Source organism: Echinops telfairi, unplaced genomic scaffold (assembly GCF_000313985.2).
Source record: "Echinops telfairi isolate 266 unplaced genomic scaffold, ASM31398v2 ScPeMD7_7469;HRSCAF=8507_0, whole genome shotgun sequence".
Lineage (NCBI taxonomy): Eukaryota > Metazoa > Chordata > Mammalia > Afrosoricida > Tenrecidae > Echinops > Echinops telfairi.
Window position 1 is genome coordinate 9700859 of NW_022111372.1, and position 22118 is coordinate 9722976.

The window sequence follows — 22118 nt, forward strand, 5'->3', positions numbered from 1 at the left end:
TTTCTCTTTTTTTTTTCTTTCCTACTGCTACTGTTTTCCTTTCCTTTCATCTCATGTCTGTAATTTTTACGAATTTTCCTTAATTATTTTGTTATTCTACTTTCAAAATAAAATTCCATCATGCAGAAAAGTGCTGTGAAGCAAATAAAGGCGGACATGGGAGCCGGTCCTGGCAGCTGAACGCTGCTGGCTTTTCTTTTATTCTAGTCATTAGTTTGTTTTGCATGTTTTAATGTTACTGTTACATCATGTGGTATTTCTTTTATGCCCTGTCAATTTAAATACTTTAGTAATAACAAGGTTTACTTAAAATTAACCAAATATCTCCTTAGTTCAGATTAATTATGTATCTTCTTCCATGAACATTTACCTTTTTATCCCATCCCAAATTGTCAACCTTTTCCAAAGGAAAGTGTCAGTAAATCAATGAAGGAATTGGAATTAGGATTGTTCCTTACAATTACCAATGTATTACACAAACTGCCTCATTCAAAATTTCCATTCAGTTCTAAATTTGACTTCGTTAGATAACAAAAATGAAATGTTTTTAATCGGAGCTTAAGAATATCCGATTTAAGTTTCTTTCACTTGAGAAATTTGCAAATATAACTCAACATATATGGCTATTATATGTTGTGTAAATAATCATTTAAATCTGGAGAGTTGTGGGTTATTTTTTCAACTGTTAATCTTTAAATGTAGCGCTGATTTATTAATACTAATTAAATTTATAGTATTTATCATTTATATGTGATATAAAATATCTATTGTATTAGATATGCACCCCTATTATGCTACATATTTCCCATTTACGTTGCAATATCATAATAAATAGGTTTAAAATAATACTAATTAGGCCCCATTTTTATTCTTAAGTGAAAATATATCTCTGTGATTCCCCAAGCATAAGTTATGGATTATTTTAGAATATATTTGCAAAGTTGGTTCTCATTCATAGGATTCAGATTGCATTCTATACTGGTGATATGCTCATTTTTTTCTAAACAACATACATATTTATTGCATTTTGTTCAACACCATAGAGTCAGCTCATTTCATTTGTAAAGATCAAACCGTGAAATAATATCTTAATTACTTTAAGAAGATAAAATTGAGGAAAGAGAAAGGAGAGCTTACTTGATTCCCTTTTTTTTTTTTTTTTAATTCTGAAACCAAATAGTGGGATTTGAGGGAGTAGCATAAAGAACAACTTTCATTTTTGTATTTTTGGAGTGAAAAAAAAGTACTTTTTCCCCATTAAGAGTTACCCTTGCCAAGTGATCATTGATGCTCATTTAGAGCTATTTTGATGGCCAGCTTTGAATAGATATATAAATATGACCATAACAGTGGGTAAAATAAATTAATGGATTCTGAACATGGGATTAATTCATCAAAAGCCGTTTTGGTTGTTAGGAAAATAATCTCTCTCATTTCTTTTTAAGAAACTTTTTTACATAATCCTTTCATGTAGGCCGTGTGCCACCTCTTAGAAGATGATTGATTCTCTTTGTCATATTTCTCATTATTTTGCTGGCTACTGCTGTATTTTCTTTCTCTTGATCTAATAGCAAGTAGGCACCATCGATTGATTCTGAGCGAATTCAACGAAAAATATTTCGTTTTTCAAATCATCCATCCAGTCTTTCCTTTTACTAAAAAATAGAATTTAGTGCTTTAGTCCTTGATTTTATTTTTTTTAATTTTGAGCAGATGCATTGATGACCAGTATGATAATTCATTATACCCTGACTCTATTTTTCAAATAAATTATAAATATGATCAGGTAAAAGTAGTGTATAAGTTATAATGAGATAGCATACATTCACAAAAATATTTGGGAAACTAAATTTATAGCCAGTTAAGACCATTGACTTATTTTATTAATTTCATTAAAGAACTAACTAATGATTCCTAACACAAGTGACACAGAGTGTTCAAAAATGGATTACATGGTACATAGGGTTTAAATTCGGGGATGTCATAAAGCAATCCAAAATTAAAATATTACTCTCCTAACAGAATTCTTTACATATGAGGAGTTATTTAGATTTTTTAAACAATTAATTATATGACAAGCATTTCATCTTGAATTTAATAATAAAAATTTTCATTTGTTCAAATTTTTGCTTTTAGCTAAATGTTTCACAGGTTAGAGCTAGAAACAAATTAATTTTTTGAGACATCCAAATAATCAACATGTTTTGCCTGTTTCTAGAATAAATGAGAAAACAAAAAGTAGTAATCATTGCAGCTATTGCATCAATAATTGTGACCTCAGAAATTGTAAATTACTTCTTTGGATATTCATAAATTGTTGTAATATTAAAAAGAGTGGATTATTTTTTTCTACTTTTACTAGTGTCATATGCAACCATACACTTGACACTTTACCTAATTCTTGGTATAATTAGTATCAGTCCATTAGTATTAGGTCTAAATTTTGTGATTATTGACAAGTGAGACATAAAATTAATATTTATATTGTTTCCCTTATATCATCTAATCATAAAATAAGAATTAAGTAAATTTCTATGTCTGAAGATGCGTAAATGTGACCTGTGTGTAAGGTGAGTTTCATGATAATCATTATGTATAAGCAGAAACTTATCTCTGTGTCTATTGATGTGTATATCATATCCCCAACAGCTAAATCTTTTCAAGTTAGCTTTATATATTATAATACTAATTATAATGTTAAATTGATCCACTTAGGTAGGATTACCTTTACCAGCCTTTATAATATTAATATTTTTATGTAGACTTTAATATTTCCTGTTTTTCCCTACCATCTACTTTCTTGCATATCTCATTTAGTCTTAACTACATACTTAATGCAATCAAATGATGATTGAACAGATTACTACAAAAGCCTTCGTTCCATGGTTCAGATATGCACAGTATGCCTAGGAAATAGAAAAATATGCTTTTCTTCTAATGAATTTTCTTCTTACATGGAGGAGGCTTGTAAATTATCATTTTGTTAATTTCAGCCCTGTAACTATTTGTCTTCAGAATTGAATATACATCTGTATATTCTATACTCTTATTTTATCACAAATACTATACAATACACTTATTTGCATTTATAACTAGAAGATATAGAAAATATTGAAATATGTGTAATTTTATTACATCTCTTATTTTTCTTAGAATTATGAATCTCAAATGATAAAATATTTTAAACTATATATGTATTAAAATTAGAAGAACATTTTTGTTTATATAATTTCAATTACACAAAAAATGAATATGAAAATATTATTACAAATGATTTGTTTTTATTTGGCCCATTTAATAAATCAGTGACTCTTATTTATAAGAATGCAAAATGATGCATATGATTATATAGTTGGGGGAATTGAGAAACCTTAGAATTTATTTTTTTAATGTAATAATGCTTGTTTATCATATTTATTTTAATTTGAATCTAAAAGATGATACACTCCAAAATATTTTCAACTATGTACAAAGTGGTGATTATGCATTTAAATTCAATAAATTACATCATACAAAAATAATTAAGTATATACTTTTAGATCTAGGTTATCTCATTAAAGCAAATAGCATTTTAATTAAATATTGTATAATTGCACTGAGGCAGGAATTAACGGTAGGGATTCCAAATGACTTTGACATTTCAACTTGGATATTCATATCACCAATATAAAAATTAAGATAACTTGGGGCAAACTTTTAAAAATCATAACTGAAAGTATAGATAATATTTTCAATTCGTTATAATTAAGATCTAGTGATATAAATTGTCTTAAAATGTCCACATTTTTTTCTGGTTACAATATTAGCGGTATTGTTTTAAATAATCAATTAGGATTCATTATGAATTTGTTATGGTCATGTAGTATAATATAAAGCACCTATATGTTATTATTCTATTCCATAATTTAATCTGATAAAATTAACATCTAGCTGTATAGTTTAATGTGTTTCATTATGGTTTATGTACCTGAAAAGTGACGTACTATCCTGAAAATAGTTGGATATGTCCAAATTAAGTAGGTTTTCTTTTTTCATTTCCTTATTGCTTAATCTCGTTGCTTACTTAATTTTTCCTCCCTTTCTTTCCATTCTTTCTCCTTTCAAAAATAATTCCTCCCTCTTGCCCTCTCTCCTAACTTTCCTCACCCCTGCCTTTCCCGATCACTAACTCTAGATTTTTCCATAAATACAAGCTGTACTTCTTCATTTCTGCTGTGTTAACCATTTGTTAAAATTTTAAATGAGAGATTTGTGGTATGGGAACATTTCATGAAACTTTTGCCAAAACTAGTATGTTGGATGGATATCTCAAGTTTGAATAAGTTAAATGATAAGTTTATCTAAGTATACTTAATAATTTTTAAGTGAGAGCCAACCTAATATTAAGTAGAGTTTTATTGCCAATTTTCTGAAGTAAAAAGCTAAGTTTACATTTTCTTTACCATTCCATTTGACATAAAAATTAAAATGTTATGCATGGCAAAAATAACTAGAGACATTCTAATCATACACCGACCTTGTAATACCACCTTCCCCCCCTAAAATGATTAAATTTATGGTTACAAATAATCCAGTAGCACATAGTTCATTAAGTTTTCCCAGAAAAATTTTATCTCACATATTGATTTTAAGCATAATACTTCTGTCTTAAAGTAACTATGTTTGATCATTTAAATTGCATTTGTTTCCATGATAGCTTATTTTCTTGAAAAAAATATATGTACATATTGTAAGTGTATTGTCCTCAGTATCATCTATTATTTAAAACCCAAACATGATATTCAACACTCTATGTAACCCTATGCATGTGTATCATAGTATATTGGTGTCATTTTAGTTTCTGTACTCTCTGTGTCTCCATTGTTGTAATAAAGAAAACTGAGGAAAAGCTTGTTATTTGTGTTTTCTTTATTACTGGTACAATTTTATGTTCTTGTGTGTTTCAATTTTTAAATTGATCAATTAAGTATCAAGAAAGCATTTACTGAGTAATGAACACATAATCACCTAATGATTTCTATCTGGGGATAAGTTAATATGTTTAAGAATACATACAAATCGTGGCCTTAAAATACTTTTAAAATAATGCCAAATTATTACTTTAATTATTTACAAAAGATTTTAAAATGCTAAATATTTTCCCTTCATATTTTTTATTGGAAACTTTGGCTATTTGAGGGAGGCCAAATTCATCAAATGATATTTTAATAAAATACATAAACACATTAATGATTACAATAAAGTAAGGAAAGTTGAGTATCTCTGTTGCATTCAAAGCTCATAAAATCAGACATAAATATTCAGAGTTATTTTTCTTCTAATATTTTTATTCATGCACTATATTATTTCAGTCTGGGCACAGTAACAATAAAGTTGTACAACAAATTAGTGTTCTGTATAAATCCATTTGTAAAACATAAGGAAAGCAATAATGGCTTTGATAGCTTACTACTGATAATTACTGAAACAAGAGCAACTACTTTTCGAGCATAATGCTGAATATCTTATGTATATATTATTTCACTCATTCTAAAATTTACTCAAAATGTTATTTTTCTCATATTTTAACTTAGAAAAAACAAGGCCTAAAAGAGTTGAATCATATCAAAGAGAGTCACAATTTGAACCTGTCATTGCTCATAACATTTTTTTTTAAACATGTTTTCTAGTCCTGGTCTGTGTTTCATATTTTAAATCTAAATGTGTATCTCAATTAAATTATTTATATAATTAAAATGAATTTCTTAAAGGTGACTTTTCTGGTTTAAATATGGATAATAGCCTAATATATTTCATATATACAAAAAGAGATCTTTCTGATACAACTGAAATAATGTGGTTATAATAAAAGGGAAAATATTCATTTAGACAATTAAAATTATTTTAGAACTCAAGAACTATTAAAAATGTTTGTATATATGTTTATACAAACCTCTTATACCACCTTTTTGAAGCATATTGACTTGTAAAATAAAAAGTTAATATAATATCTGTAATTGTTTAATGATATTCAGGGTTGAATAATGATATAATACTGGAAGAGAATTGTGCCCCGAGAGGAGACATAGAACATGCTTTTCTCTGTGGCTCTTGCTCCTGTTATTTTTTCCTGAGCTCCTTGTCATACTGAGAATCTGAGTGGTAACCATGAACATTTTCATAAGAGCATACTAAGTTTATATTTTAATTTATTCACTGTAACAGAAAATGATTTTAAAATAAGATGGATGCTAAAATCTTAAGGTAGACATGTAGACGACAGCTGGGTGAAAATAGTGAGATACTTGATACATCATTCCACTTGAGATTATGGAGAAGGAGGTGGCAGGGGCTCGAGAGGGAGGGGGAAATAGAAAGGCAGTGGGAAAGAGTGGGAGGGACAGTACTCTGGTTTTCTCTGAGTTAAGTAGGGGGTTCCTAATCCCCAGGCCAGCAGTGGGAACTCAGCAGCTCATCTTTGGGAGAAAGAGAAAGCTGTTTGCTCCCTTAGATGTACAACCTTAGAAACTTTATTTAATATCAATATGAGTGGGAATTAATTCAATTAGCAATGAGTTTTGGGTATGAGTTTTGGACACATTAAAAGTACACTAATATCCTATCTTATTCAGGACTAATTCTTAAAATATAATAAAGGGCATCGCAAGTCATCATTCAACATACAATGATTAAGAGGCCCAGTCTGAATTTTCCTTCATCTCTTTCACCGAAACACCTAAAGTGTAGGCATAAGCATTGCTTAAGTGGAAGCGGGCTTTGGATGTGGAATTAGAGAGAAGGAAGCCTGGACAGAAGTTCATGACCATTGCCATAGTCCAGGCTTCCCCTCATTCTTTACTGCTTATTACAGCAGTCTCCTCACCATCTTTTTGGGAAGTGGTACACTTTGGTTTTGTCATTATTGTTGATTGTCTATTTTGCACTTTTAATTTATAAGCTTGTTGATTTCTTTGTCAGCCCCATTCTCTTTAATACGTTATCTCTAATATCTATGAAATGCCCTGATTTTGAAATCTATGAATTTGATAGATTTTGAAATCTATCAATTTCAAAACATAACATATATATTCTGATTATTCCATTTTTTCTCACTACCTGTTCTGCAAGAAATGCATTCCTGTTTTCAAATGGAAAGTTTCTTTTTAATTCTCCAACATTTTCTCCAATGGTACCTTGACTATAATGCCCTCTTCACAGCTGATGAAAAACTTACCAACATTTCCCTAAAATATCTTCAAAGTCCTATTGTTTGTTCTCATCAGGAAGGCATTTAAATCTCCACATTTTACAATGTATGGACCCTTGCCAAGATAGCAGGTCGTTGTGAGATGCCATCAAGTTGGGGACGACTCATGGAGTCAGTGACTCTGTGTAGCAGAGGCCACACACTCCGGGGACTGTGCTGTCCTCCAACTTGTTCTTGTGTTTGTGCACAGTGTTGCAGCCACTGGGCCAAGCCATCTGGTGAAGGACCTTCCCCTTTTTTGCTGCTCCTCTACTTTCCAAGCATGATGTCTTTCTCCAGGAACTGAGCTCTTTGATACAAAGTCCAGAGCACATGAGACAAAGTGTCCCTATGTTTACCTCGAAGGAGCATTCTGGCTGCATTTCTTTCAAGACCAATTTGTTTCTTCTTTTTGATATTTTTGGCCAACCATGGTAATTTCAATAATCTTCACCATATCTATTGCTTCTTCTTCGGTCTTCCTTATTCATTGTCCAACTTTCTCATGCATCTGAGGCAATTAAAAATACTAGGGCTTACTTTTAGAAATTTAAAAAAGGACTTCCTCAGCATAGAGATTGAATAACTATGGTAAGAGGATATAACCCTGACACACATTTCCTGTTTTTAATCCATGCACTGCTCCCCACCACAACTCCTCTTTATCCATGGACAAATTCTTCATGAGCAGAATTAAGTATTCTGGGGCTGCCTAATCTCAAGACTATCCATAGTTTGTTATGATCTATGCAGTTTAATGCATTTGCGTAGTAAACATGTTTCTGACATTCTCTGCTTTCAGTCAACATCCATCTGACATTAACAATGATATACTTTCTGCAAGGTACTTTTAAAATCAGCCTTGACATCGGATAATTTTTCTGATGCAGCACATGGATGATCTTCAGCAAAATTTTACTTTCATTTGTTATTAATAATATTGTTCTATAACCAACATTCTGTTTGGTCAAATTTATTTGAGTTGGGTATAAACATGGATCTCTTTCAGTCAATCGGCAAAGAACTGATCAGATAATTCTAAAGGGCCGTCTTCCAATTTTTCTGGCGTAGATAAAGGAGTATTTCCAGTGCTTTATCAGCTTGTTAAAACATTTTAGTAGGTATTCCATCAATTAGTTTTCTTTTCTTTTGTCTTTCTAAATGCAGACATTTGCATATTTCATTATAATATTTCACAGTATAATATTAGAATAAAATAACTGCCTTCCCTAATTACCCTTTAGATCTTTTTTTTCTTTCCTGTCTTCCTAATGACCTCTGCTTTCCTCATGCATGATGGTCTTGAGGTCATCCCATAGCTCATGAGATCTGTCGCTAATATTCAATGTTTCAAATCTGTTCTATAGATGTGCTCAAAATTCAGGTGGGATCGATTTGAAGTCATATGCTAGCTCTCCTGGATTTGTTCTAATTATCTTCCATTCCACTTTAATTTACATATGAGCGATTGGTAGTCTTTTCCCATTGATGTAGTCAATTTAATGTTTTGTATTCCATCTGGAGAAGTTCACATTTGCTATGAACAAGTCATTGTCCTTGCTAAATTCTACCATGCTATCTTCATATTGATTTCTATCACCATACCCATTTTCCAACTACTGTTCCTTCTTTTTTGTTTCCAAAATTTTGCATTTCACTAGCCAATAATTATCCATACATCCTGATTGCATGTTCGCCCAATTGTAGGCTGAAAATGTTGGTAGAATTATTCAACTTCTCATCACTAGTTTAGTAGTTGGGTTATATATTTGAACAATCATTTTATTTATTGGATTTACTGATGATGGATAGATAAAATCCTGTCACAGACAGCACTGTACTTCAAAATAGATTTTGAAATGAACTTTTGGCAATGAATGTCAGGCTATTCTTGATTGTATCATCCCAGCATAGTAAGCCATATGATTTTCTGATTTAAAATGACAAATACCAGTCAATTTCAGCTCAAAAAACACCTAGACTGTCAATTTTTATGGGTTCTGATTCAATTTTGACAACTTCAAATGTTCATAGATTCATGCTACGTAACTTCTTGTTCACTATTAGTAGTAGATTTCTGCAGCTGTTTATTCTCATTTTGAATAGTGCCCAGTAATGCAAATCAGTGTCATGAAGGGATTATTTCCACAAGCGTTTCCCAATTCACAGTATTATTGTTGGTTTTACCTTATGAAGGCTGTTTTTCTCAGCTGTAGTCATTAAGCCTTCAGTGTCTGATGGTGTTTGATGCTATACACAGATTTTCAGTGGCTATTTCTTCCAAAGTGGACAGCTGGTCCCTTCTCCATATTCTGTTCTTAGGCTGGAAGCCCCACTGACACCTGTTCACTCTGGGTGACCAGCTGGCATTGGAAATACCAGTGACATACTCTCTAGCATCACAGCCACACACAAACCGACAGAGCACCACAAAAAGGACAGAAAGGGGGAATACAGCCTGACAACTAGTCTTTGTCTTATTTTATTATCACAACTATTTAAAATTTATTTTTAACATCGTGAAGAGTCAAATGATAACTACATATTTTAAACTAACATCTCAGAGAAGAAGAATTACATTATTATAGCACAACAGTGCTAGAAAGTACTATAAGAAAACTTTTAGTTTATAAATTAACTTTTGTCAGCATATACAAAGGACATGCATGTAGGAAAGAAAATAATTTTACAAGTATAAAATCAATCTGTCTGAAATGCATGTTTAGGCTTATTTTGTCATTATCCAATCAAATATCTTTTATCTACATGTGTGTGTCACATCAGATTGTTATTAAAAGCACAATATTGCCAGGTCTACCTCCTATCAGGCGTCCACTTAAATAGTATGTTTTCAATATTCTCATGGTATTGACATATGATTTATGGGATAATCTCTGATTGCCATTGAGTTGTCTATATATTAATTTTTATTAATTAACTATTTAGAAAATATGTTGATAGAACAATCAAAGGGACTAGAGAAAGGGAACAAAACAGTAATGAAGCAGAATAAACAACATAATTGCATTCAAAACAATGTTTGTAATATCACCAATGGTAATTTACATTAACATTGTTGAACTGAGGACACATAACATGATACATGTAAAAATTATAACTACATTATTATAAAAGTACTGGGGGGGGGGGAGTAGATTTACAAACGAAACAGCAAAACCCATTGCCATCAACGTGCTTTTGACTCATAACAACCTCATGTGTTGAAGAAAAGAACGGCTCCATTGCTTTAAATAACTGTAGTCTTTCTGAACATGAAAACAAACAAAACAAAACAGTGCACTATCCCTTTCTTTGAGGCCCAGAAGTGTTGGTTCACACTGCCAAACTGTAGATGGGTAGTCAAATGTATATTGTTTACACCACATTGCACCCGCTACCAATGAGTCGATTCCAAATCAAAGCAGCCTTAGGGACAGGAAATGCTATAGACTATGCAGCTTTTGAGACTGTGAAGCTCTATGAAGGTTTTATGAGCCTCAACATCCTCCAGAGAAGCAGCTCATGAGATTGAATTGCCAACCTTTTGCTTAATAGCCCACCACTTAATGTACTGTTTATACCACCTCATGGATATATAAATAACAACAGATGTTTTATTCACATAATTGCAAAACACTAAGGTATATCTGTCAATTTTACTTATAATTGTTAAAACCCAAAACTTTCAAATTCTCAAAACAATATTTGAATATGAAAAATATTATTATCAAGGAACGGGTGCACTAAATAAATAGTCACATAAAATTATTTTTACCAGTAGTACAAATCACTAGCTTAAATTTTAGATATATTTATTTATATATATAAGTTCAAATATTTTCAATACTTGTGCATAACACAGACAAAATTACTTTGTATAATTCTGAAATGTAAAATCCTTTGTATAATTCTGAAATGTAAAATCCTTCAAGTACACAGGTAACCATACATGTATTAGCTTTTATAATATCACACATGTTACTGTTCTCATTATGCTTCAATATTTATTTTAATATATTTAAAGGTTTGGGTTCAATATGCGCAGATTCATTTTCCAGAATGCAATCCTGTACACAATAGCCCTTGCAGCAGTTTTCTCCACACTGATAACAATACTCTAGTCACAGCCACCTCAAGTTTTACCAGCTTTACGTACTCACTTCCTATAAATTGTTCATTGAAAGAAGCATGAGAATTAATATTGTATCCACAAACTTTTCATTGGGTTACTTCAGTGAACAGGTTTCTATTGGAATAGCATAAACTTGGGTAAACTTAGAAAGTTGCGAATTAAGTACATTTTGTCAAGAAGTTGAAAGATGTGTTTTTGAGTCTTCTTATCTCATGAATACTTGGATGTTTAAAAAAATAATCAGTACATGACAGAGTAAAAGTTTAGCACACAAAAGAAGTGCAGTCTTTATTTTAGGGTGGTGATTTTGATTCATTTTATGTCTTTTGAACGTTTCATCTTATTTCTTCTATCAGATGACTATGTCTAAAATGACTATCAAAATAACACCAATAAGTATGATAATAGCAACAACACAACTGATTATAAAGTAAATGGGAAATAGAGAGAAAAGGTCAATAAATAGTGCAATTTTATTCAAAGACAGGAAAGTTTCAACTGAGCGATAATAAGCATTTCAATAATGATCATGCTTTCTTTCATTGTAACATTACAGGTATGAAAAAATTAAAGATTTCTTTACAATGGGCATTTCTAATTAAGGGAATGACTACATAAAATGTGAATAAATCAAAAGGAATCTCAACTATATGACATGCTAGGATAAGTAAAACTTTAGAGCCAATGACAGAGATCAGCGACCGCCTATGATCCAGGGGAGAAGGATAGAGTAGCCGGTAGGGTGCACAGAGCATTTTTAAGGCAATGAGATACTTATAAGGAGTATTGTATTCATCATTATTTATTTGCCTAAACCAATAGGGCTGCTCAAGACAAAGAGTAGATCCTAATGTAAACTGTGGCCTTCAGTGAGTAATATGCCAATGTGGGTTCATCAATTGTAGCAAAAACATCACAGAAATGAAAGACGTTCATTTTAAATTCAGGCTCACTAGTAAGAAGTCTGTGGAAACTCTCCTTTTGCACATGGTTTTCTGTTAGTCGGAAACTGATACAAAAATGAGACTCCTAAAAAAATCAAAGGAAAAAAACCAACGAGATTAAAGACAAACAAATAACATGATTGAGTTCTGGTCACAGTGATTTAAAACTAAATTTATACAAAAGATCATAAACTTCACATCTCAATGAAGGTCCTTTATCAATAATAGTAAAAATAAAAATCACTTTGCACGATAGTTCAAGAATGTAACAAATGTTTGTAACAAGTAAGTAAAATCTATGAAGGTTTAAAGAGGCCTGATGATGTAGTAGGTTCCACATGGGCCCGCTAATCACCTGGTCAGTAGTTCAAAGTCACCAACCTTTCTGGGAGAGAGAGAGTTCCATTCTTAAAAACCCACAAGGGCCGTTCAACCATGTCCATCTCTTTGAGTCAGAGATCAAGTGATGGCACTGAGTAGTTTGGGAGAAAATATTTTTAGTTAAAACTGGAGAAGATCCATTTCTTAACAGAAGTTACATGAAATAAATAATTAAAAATTAAGTTATTCTGAGCTATGATACCTTTACCTCCTGTGGATTTGGATTTTATTATTTATGATCCTTGGATCGATCACCAAGGCTGGTGTGCTTCTTGCATGTGGACGTAATTGACACCTCACTTAGATGGCTGCTTGTTTGAAGACAAGTTTTTTAGCCCCTAGACTATTCTTTCTGGAAACCAGGCACCATGTGATTACTTCACCACACTTTGCTGTAGCTTAAATTTTGAAAACTTGCTTCACAGAAGGCTATGGGTGACAGCACAGGCGCCCTGGTCGTATAGTGTTTATGTGTTGGACTGTGATCTGCATGGTCGGCTGTTCAAAAACACCAGCAGCTCTGCGGGACAAAGACTGGACTTTCTACCCCCATAAGCAGTTACAGTCTCGGAAACCCACAAGGGGTTGCTATGAGTCAGCATTGACTGAATGGCAATGAGTTTTTTGTTTTGGGGTTTGTTTTGTTTTGTTTTAGTGAAGAGAGCGGAGGACCAAATTCCCTTCACTGGGTCTCCACTTTGATCAAGCCTGCAGTGAATCTCCTCAGACCCTAATCCAGAAATGTAAATAGACTTGCCATTAGTCAGAAACCATTGCGTATTAAGTAAAAACAGTTGCCCCTTAGCATTTGATCCCCTTTTTAACCCATTTTAAAGTTGTTTTTGTTCTTAGTACTTGCTTCTTCTTTTTAACTGTAGTTGTACTTTTCTGTTTTGGTCACTCTTGTTGGGTTTTTAGTGAGATTGTTTCTTGTTTTTGTTGGTATATTTTCTGTCTATGAAATACAGGAAAGGTAAATCTATAGAGAAAGTAACTCCATTAATAATTATCTACCGGCATATCAAGAAGGTTGGGTAGTTAATTAGGAGTTAATAATAATGAGTATGAGAGAAAAGAAAATGTTCTAAAATAGATTGTGGTGATAATTGAACAAGTCTTCCTAATTTGATTAAAATTTTAATTTGGATGATATATGATTTATATCCAAAAAATTCTAAAAAATGACCATTGAGTAATATTTAAAATAAATAAAATAACCATACATTTATATAGGGCCTTGAATTTGCTTTATATATGATTCTCAAACTTATTTAGTTAGGATAAATATATATCATTAACCCTGTTTCATCAATACTGAAAGTGAGAATAAAAGAGTATAGATACATTTTTATATATTTCCCATTGTGTTGTGGAATACAAAATGAGTGAAAAATGTAATCCACTAGGATGAGAAAAATATAATAGAATTTCTGTTATTTATTTTATATTATTTATATCAATACAAATAATATGAATATCTATGTAACTATAAATATTATTTATAGTTATTTTATCTATCACTTGTACTTTATAATGTGTGTTATGCATATCAATGTATAGATAAATTATGCAACATTGCTTGTTTATTATTTTTAAAAATACACTTCTTTGAGGAAAGCGTACTCAGTTGTTCCCGAAGTGTATGCTCACGCAAAAAAAAGTGGCTTACATGAGAAGAAAAATGTAAATATCCAATATTGGGTGTAAGTTGAGTTTGCTATTTGATAAAGAAAAAAAAGATTTCAACAAACAGAAAATAGAATTTTGCATAACTTTTAATTGTAATGTGTTATACTATCCTCCCTTTTAATTAATACAGTTCCAGGGGTACTGCAAACCTCAAACGTTCATTTATTTGCTTTTCAATAGTAAAAATTAAATATGAAACAAAATCAAACAGATCCACCCATTTGGGGAGGAAGCCAAAACAGCATGCATGAATGAGGCCTTTTGTCTTAATACAGGAGATAAGCGCTTTACAGAGAAGGAGATCACTTTACATTGTCTCCAGATTGATGGTTGGTGGTTTTAGCCATTTCATCTTCAACCGTGAATTTTTTAACTTGCATTAATCAAAACAAAACCAAAGTTTTCTCCCCCTTCTATTTGTGATAATGGTAGAAGGATGAAGCTTTCTTTTTCTATGAAGATTTACAGTTTCAGAAACTCACAGGGCCAGGTGTGGGGGGGGGTGGGGGCGGGGGGGGGGCAGGTCTCCCCTATCCTTTTTAGTCACTATGATTCAGAATTAACTAGATGACAGCAACTTTTTTGTTTGGGTTTGATTTGGTTTTTTAGTCTTATTTGCGATCGTACCATCTATAAATGTGATCTATAGTGGTACTTCAGGGCTATAAAATATACATTGTAGAACTCACTGGCGTCTATATATGCATGTCTAACACATCTTCTTACTTTAGCTGAAAGAAAACTGTAAAGGCCAGAGTCAGAGTTCAATAATTTAAACTATTTTGTAAGTGACATCCTGATCAATAGATACAGTCTTGCTTTTTTGTCCAAAAGCCTCCACAAGGTTGGAGAACAGGACTTTCTTTCCCAGCAAGCTCCTAACAAAGTGGGTTCTGTGGAGAGATTTGGAGACTGAAGTTTGGCGTGATAAAACAAAACAATTCAACAACAATAAAAATGACCAATGGCCTTAGAGTCAATTCTGGGTCCTGTTGAGAAATTTGGAGACTGCTGTGCTTATTTAGCAAAAGCAACACTAGCCACTGCTCATGGAGTCCATTCAGGACGCGGTGAGCCGTGTGTGCATAGTGGAACTCCATGCACTCCAACCGGTGTCTAGGCCTTTCGAAAGTCAGTAGCCAGGCACCTCAGAATGGTTTCAAAGCACCTCACTTTCAGTTAAGAGTGGAGTTATTTGTAGCATTCAGGGACTCCACTAGTTTTGGTCTACATTGTGGGATTGTTGTGATTGCATTTTCTACCTCCCGGTCATTTATGACAAGTATACAAATATTTTAACTCCTTTTTAGACAGTGCTATTTTGTTGCTGATCACATATAGTAATATTTGCAAATGTGTTACCCTACATTGGATGATGGAAAGCATCTAGGCCTGAGACAAATGCACTTTTGTCAGTCGCTCTTTCTGCTACATGTTTTTATCTAGCTATTTATTTAGGAGAATCCTAGGAAAAGCATGGTATATATTTAACTTATAAGTTTAATATCAATTCCAAGTCTGTAATTGACAGATGATCTTGGAAAAACTGCTTTTCTAATATAGTATGAGACAAATGGTGTGAAATACTCAGGGACAGCAAGTTTTCAAATTAGTGAAATTAATTTTTTAATTAATTTTTCTTCCAAAGTATGTGTTGCCTTACAGCATATCTTCTGGAATACAGGAGATTACTATAAGACTAACGAAAGCTCTTTCTATTAAGAGTCCATCTTATTAGTGTGGAAAGGAAAACTTATCCTTTTGTTCTCGTGTGTGTTGTATGTAATCCAATGAATTATAATACATTTAGGAAATGTACACTTCACAAGTAAATATAGATAAGAATAGATGTATTAAAGCCTTAAGGTTTATATTAGCTTTTATTAATTTTATTTTAGTAATATCCAAGAACCTCGATAGTACTGTAATTTACTTGGCACTCAATGTTTGTGAAACACAGATGGATTAATGGTCCTTGTTAACCATGTACCAACAAAAGTGCATATGTAATCCAGATGTCTATTTCCAAAATAGTTTGCCATCTTGGTGAACATAGATGGAGTCTAGCTACAGAAGGCTGCTTGTTCTATGTTGCACACCTTATCGATAAAAGAGGGGCAGAATTAATTGGTTATTATACTGTGATATTTTATAAATTTTCCTTTACTTTTGAATACATAAACTTCAAATATAACTACACATAAAACTTTATAACATTGTTATATGAGAAAAGTCTAAATCAGTGATATTCTAATGAACACCATACGTTAAAATAGAAAATAAATTTCCTAAACATTGAAACATGGGAGAAACTAGGCAATCATCCAAATTTTAAAAAGGAATATATCCACTGAAGGATATACAGCTCCATTGCCTGTAATATTTTATAAGGGAAATGTTTTTGCCTAATAAATCATGTATTATTATTGTGTTTTAAATATATGCAGTATCCTCATATAAGTATTTCTCCATATTGTTTTTATCTAAAGTTGTTGAATGTGATTGCACATAGGCCTCTCAAGAATGGTAATTTTTGGTTATGTTTGAGAATACATATTTTTTTCCTAATCTGTTTTCCATAAAACCCCAAGAACAGTTATCATTTCTTAATGCTTTCTCCAGAATTAAACTTAAATAATTTGAAACTTAACTCTTTCATCTAAATTACTAAAGTTCTAAAAAGTATATATTATTTTACATTTGTATAAAGAGAATTCTTAATAACCAAAATTTAAATTAACTTTATAGGTTAGTCCGATCATATTTACAGAGTAAATAAATGGACCAATTTTCTACTAATGTATCATAAAAGCAAACCTGAAACATCCCTGTGATGTCATATCTTGAGGGGAGCTCTCAATAGTTTGGAGGTTCTCATAAATTTTCTCTCTCTACCTTTTCTCATATTATTTTTAATAAATACCTTTGATTCAGCAGTCTCTGACTGATACTGATGCCTTCTGTAAGATAAGTAGATAAGTGTTTTCATTGCCTGGTTTTTCAGAAGTAGATCAGTGGCCTATACTTTCCCATCTCAGTCTGGAAGCTCTGCTAATCGTCTTCAACATCATGAAAACATGCAGCTCTTCAATCAGAGAGCGCATTGACTAGATCTCCCCAAAGGAAGGCAGACAGTCTGTACTAGTTCAACACTAAGCCCACATACAGCTCTTCTATATAGATTAATACTTAGGTCATTTTGCTTTTATTTTTCACATAGGTCAATCAGTGTTTTCAAGTGTGTAGCTCTAGGGTGGATAAAGGAAAAGCACATAACTACAAGATAATTGACTTATTTCTATAGTTTGAAAATGTATCATGTAGTGTTGGCATGACAAACAACAAACTGTTTTGTTTTTTATTTTGCATTTGTTTTTCCCCAAAGCCTCTGGTTGTCTTTGATGCACACTAACTTCCTTATTTGTTACAAGTAGAATTATCCCTTTTGAGAAAAGCTATCAGAATTCTAGAGGGCAGTAAGCAATCTTCATCACAGGACCCTTTAAAATTTTTTCTCCGCAAAATCTTTATCATAGGTTTATGAGTTCTGAAAGCAGTTCTACATCTATTTGGAGATATTTACATAGAGAAAGTCAGTTAAATATTGGTGCAAGAAATAAAAAACAGCTCCAGTTTATTATTTTGCTAAGATGCTAGTTGTCATTTTTCCCTGAACAGTTAAAATTAAATTTTCAAAGGAAAACCTAATCAGGGATTCATTGTGAGATCATTTTTACAACTGAAACATGAAAAGTGATATAAAAAGAATTTGAAAAGAATTTGGATTTGACTACATTGCTGAAATATATTAATTATGTTCAAAAGGTCAGGTATCAGGCATCAAAGACCAAAAAAAAAAAATCATAACATTGTGAATAAGGGGGAGTTCAGAATGGGGACCCAGGGCCCATCCGGGGGGAAATGGGACATCCCCTTACAGAAGGGCTGCAGGGAGGTGAGGAGCAAATTGGAGTGCAGTGTAGTAATGATGGAATATGCAATTTTCCTCTGATTCTTAAATGCTTCCTCCACCCCACTAACATGATCCCAATTCTACCTTACATATCCGGCTGGACTGGAGGAGGTTTACTGGCACTGATAGGAACTGGAAATGCAGTGAACCCAGGACAGATGAGCCCCCCAGGCCCAGTGGAGAGAGTGGCGATGGCGGGAGGGTGGAGGGAAGGAGGGAGAAAGGGGGGATAGAGGACAAGGTCTCCATGTGGCCTCCTCCCTGGGGGACGGACAGCGGGAAGTGGGTGAGGGAGGTGTGGGATGGGGTAAGATATGATAAAATAATAATAAATTATAAACTATCGTGGGGATGGGGGAGCGGGGAGGGAGGGGGGGAAAGGAGCTGATATCAGGGGCTCAAGTGGAAAGTGGGTGTCATAAGAATGATGAAGTCAACATATGTACTACAGTGATGGACATAGATGACATATGTACAGATTGTGATGAGTTGTATGAGCCCCTAATAAAATGATTATTTTTTTTAAAACTCATAGGTAATATATCAATTTTGTTACCTAATTCTTAAATTTTATGAGTGATACGGTGTAGCTATGGGGTGGAAGTTGTTGAAATTAGTCTAACTGAAATTCATTAGAACTTTCAATCATTATAAAAAATGTACCAAAAGGTAAAAGTTTTAATATTTTGCTGCTGTATTTGCTTATTTTTATCCAAATTTAATAAAAAAACTTTTTCAAAAAATAAATAAGTGGAAAATAATCACAAATAAGAAGCTTAATGTAAGAGTGTAAATGAATTATTTAGAATAGCATACCTTATTTAAAGTCCTTCCCAGAGAAAAATGGAGCTTTCTACTCCTGTAGGTTACAGTGTCAGAAACCCACAAGGGCCGTTCTACAATGCTAACGCAATCGGGTTGCTTTAAGTAAGCATCTGCTCTATGAAAGTGAGTTTGGTTTAGTTTGGAAAGTTTCACTCCAAGAGTCATTTTTTTTTCCTGTGAGAACTTTATGCATTACAATTCATTTATCATATTTTAGTTCTCTCTCTTGATTGTTTGCTGCATTTCCGATATAAAATTTTGAGAATAATACAAGTATTTAAAAAATAATCTCTGAAGTTAAATAATGCTTTAAATGTGTAGATCTAATTTCAAGGATAAATTACTGTCCTGATTCCTAAGACTTAGTTCACTAAATTCTCTGGACATAAGTTGTATCATCTAAAGACCATCTGATTATATTATATTCCTGAGTCATAAATTTCTTATCCAGTTAACATCATAACACAAATGTTGAAGTATTCTGTAAATTTTAGTAAAGATTAATTTGAAATGACTTAAATAATTATCCATCCTCAGCTTCAATTTAGAATAATAAGCAAATCATTATTAACTTATTTTTTCTAAATGTAAGAAAAAGTAATTTCTATCCAAAAAATTCCTGTGAGGTGATGGCTAGCCTCAGGAAATGATGAATGCTGTTATTGTGGGTATCTGTCTTCAAGTCCAGGTGCCCCGCTTGTGCTGCCAGGTAAGCATTGGACGGCTTATCACAAGGTCAGGGTGCAAACCACCAGCAACTGTAAGAGAGAACAATTTGCTCCTGTAAAGATGTATAGCTCCAGAAACCTTATAATGGGTCATTAACAATCGAAATTAACTCCATGACAATAGCATTGAGCCTTTGAATTGACAATGGTTTCAGAAGACCTTATGCAAAATCGTGTGAAATGTTGCTCAGATGTGATTCATCTTCACAACGAATGTCATGTTCAAATCCATCCTTGGCCTATTTATCTCACCTACATTTCACATGAACTCCATGATCCTCCGTTTTGTCACACATTGTGCTCTAGGGATTGACTCCTCCTGATAACAAGTCCAAAACAATCAAGCCAGGCAATGCCTTTTGTGATCAAAAGGTTTTCATTGTTTGTTTTCCAGAAGGATGTCATTAGGCATCTTGCCTCAACTCGTTTTAGTTTGGAACTCAGCTGAAACCTGCCCACCCCACATAGCTCAGCTGATACTTCAAGTATTTGTGGAATAATTTCCCACATCATCACAACACATACATAGCAACACAAAAAACACTGCTGCATAACAAAATGACAAATGGCTGCTGGTTTCAGAAAAGTTCTTGATTTTGTTGTTGTTAGATGTCATCTCGTCAGCCCTGTGCCATCCTCCCCATTGTTACGTTGTGCCTGTAGTTGCCATCCCTCTGTCAATTCATGTCACTGAGCGTCTTCATGAATGAGGACGCTCTACTTTCCCGATCATGATCTACTTTTCCAGGACTGGGCTCTCCTACCCATATATCCAAAGCGCGTTCCATTAAGTCTCATCACCCTAATTTCTTAGGAGTAGTCTGGTTGGACTTCTCCCAAAATAGTCTTGTTTGTTCTTCTGTAATTCCATGGTACTTTTTCTATAAAACTTTTTTTTAAAGTCCTAAAATAAAATTTTAAAATGAGGAGCTATAACTTTCAAAAAGACAACTTAATTTAATATTTGTAATTAAACCTTCTTTGAGGATTAATTATACTTATGCTCTGTAATGACAAAAATAATTCTCTTTCATAAATAAATTGTAATAATCTAAAATTTTAAATATGTTAGAAAATGGTATAATATTGTTTTTCTTGAAAATAAGTAGCAGCTATTCTATTATCAATAATACTTTATACTTATTGTTTTTAAACTTTGTACTTTATACTTTACAAATATAATTTTTCTAAGAAATTTGTCTAAAGCATGAAAATCATGTAGATCAGTATACCGATAATGTTTAAAATGTCACAGATAAACCACTTAACATTTAAAAGCTAGCTAGCAAAACTTAAGTCATTTAATCGTTAAAGACTATATTCTCCATAGATTAAGCACTGGTTAGTAAGCTATATTCTTCTTGAGTAAATTGGTGATGGTAAAAGATTAGAGCCTACTTTATCTTTTGATAGTCCTTGGATTTTTATTGACCAAGTTCTCATCTCTATAGAGTTCTATAATAATAGGAAAAATCATCAAAGTAGTAATTATGATAGTAACAGCCAATATTTGCTAAATTAGCATTATAGGCTGAGTAATATGTGTTATTAGTGTTACTCATAAAATCACATTTAAAATTCACAAAAATCCCATGTCTGTTTATCAGGAGAACCCAAAGGAAGTCGTGAACAATTCAAATAAACTGGGTAATCTAATAATTAAATGTACAAGAACAAAAGCCTAGTATGTATGGGATTGTTTTTTATTTGTCTTTTCTGAGCCTTGATTATAGAGTCTATGAAGCATATCACAAATAAGTGCCTTAAACGTTTGAAGAAAAGTATTAACATTATATATTCTCAAAGATGATTCACAGGTAAATTTCCTTAAATATATTGAAATTATTTATTCAATGAAAACTATTAACATTTTTAAAAGGATCGTGGAAGATAATATTTTTTAAATTGCTGATAGAAATTCTCACTTTTTGGTGTACTATTTTATGACACAGAATGCTAGTTTTTTTTTAATCTGGTGTGCCTCTTTAAAAATTGGTTGATTTTATTTGAAATCTGATTCTTCATTTGTTGATTGAGATTGTGAGGAGAAAAAGGTACTAATTTTATATGACTGAAAACTATTAAAAATACGCCCTTTTCTCCAATCTTTCAAAGAAGTTTACGTGACAGGAAAACTGGGCATCAGAAACCAGTGATTTCTCTATTTATTGATTAAATATTGGGTGCCTAGTGGAGTACTGATTATACATTGGGCTGCATC

The 22118-nt window shown here is 32.4% G+C and overlaps 1 protein-coding gene across 2 annotated transcripts in view; it reads left to right on the forward strand.

Annotated features, from left to right (window-relative positions):
- NCAM2 (neural cell adhesion molecule 2) overlaps positions 1-22118 on the forward strand; it is a 590430-nt gene that overhangs the window by 533348 nt on the left and 34964 nt on the right. The window contains exon 16 of one of the 2 annotated variants that reach the window (XM_045284840.1): positions 127-3140. The exons of the other annotated variant lie outside the window; for it this stretch is intronic. Coding sequence (XP_045140775.1) covers positions 127-233 — 107 coding nt within the window. The 3' untranslated portion in view covers positions 234-3140. Of the gene's footprint in view, positions 1-126; positions 3141-22118 lie in introns of those variants that run through there. 2 annotated transcript variants of the gene reach the window in all.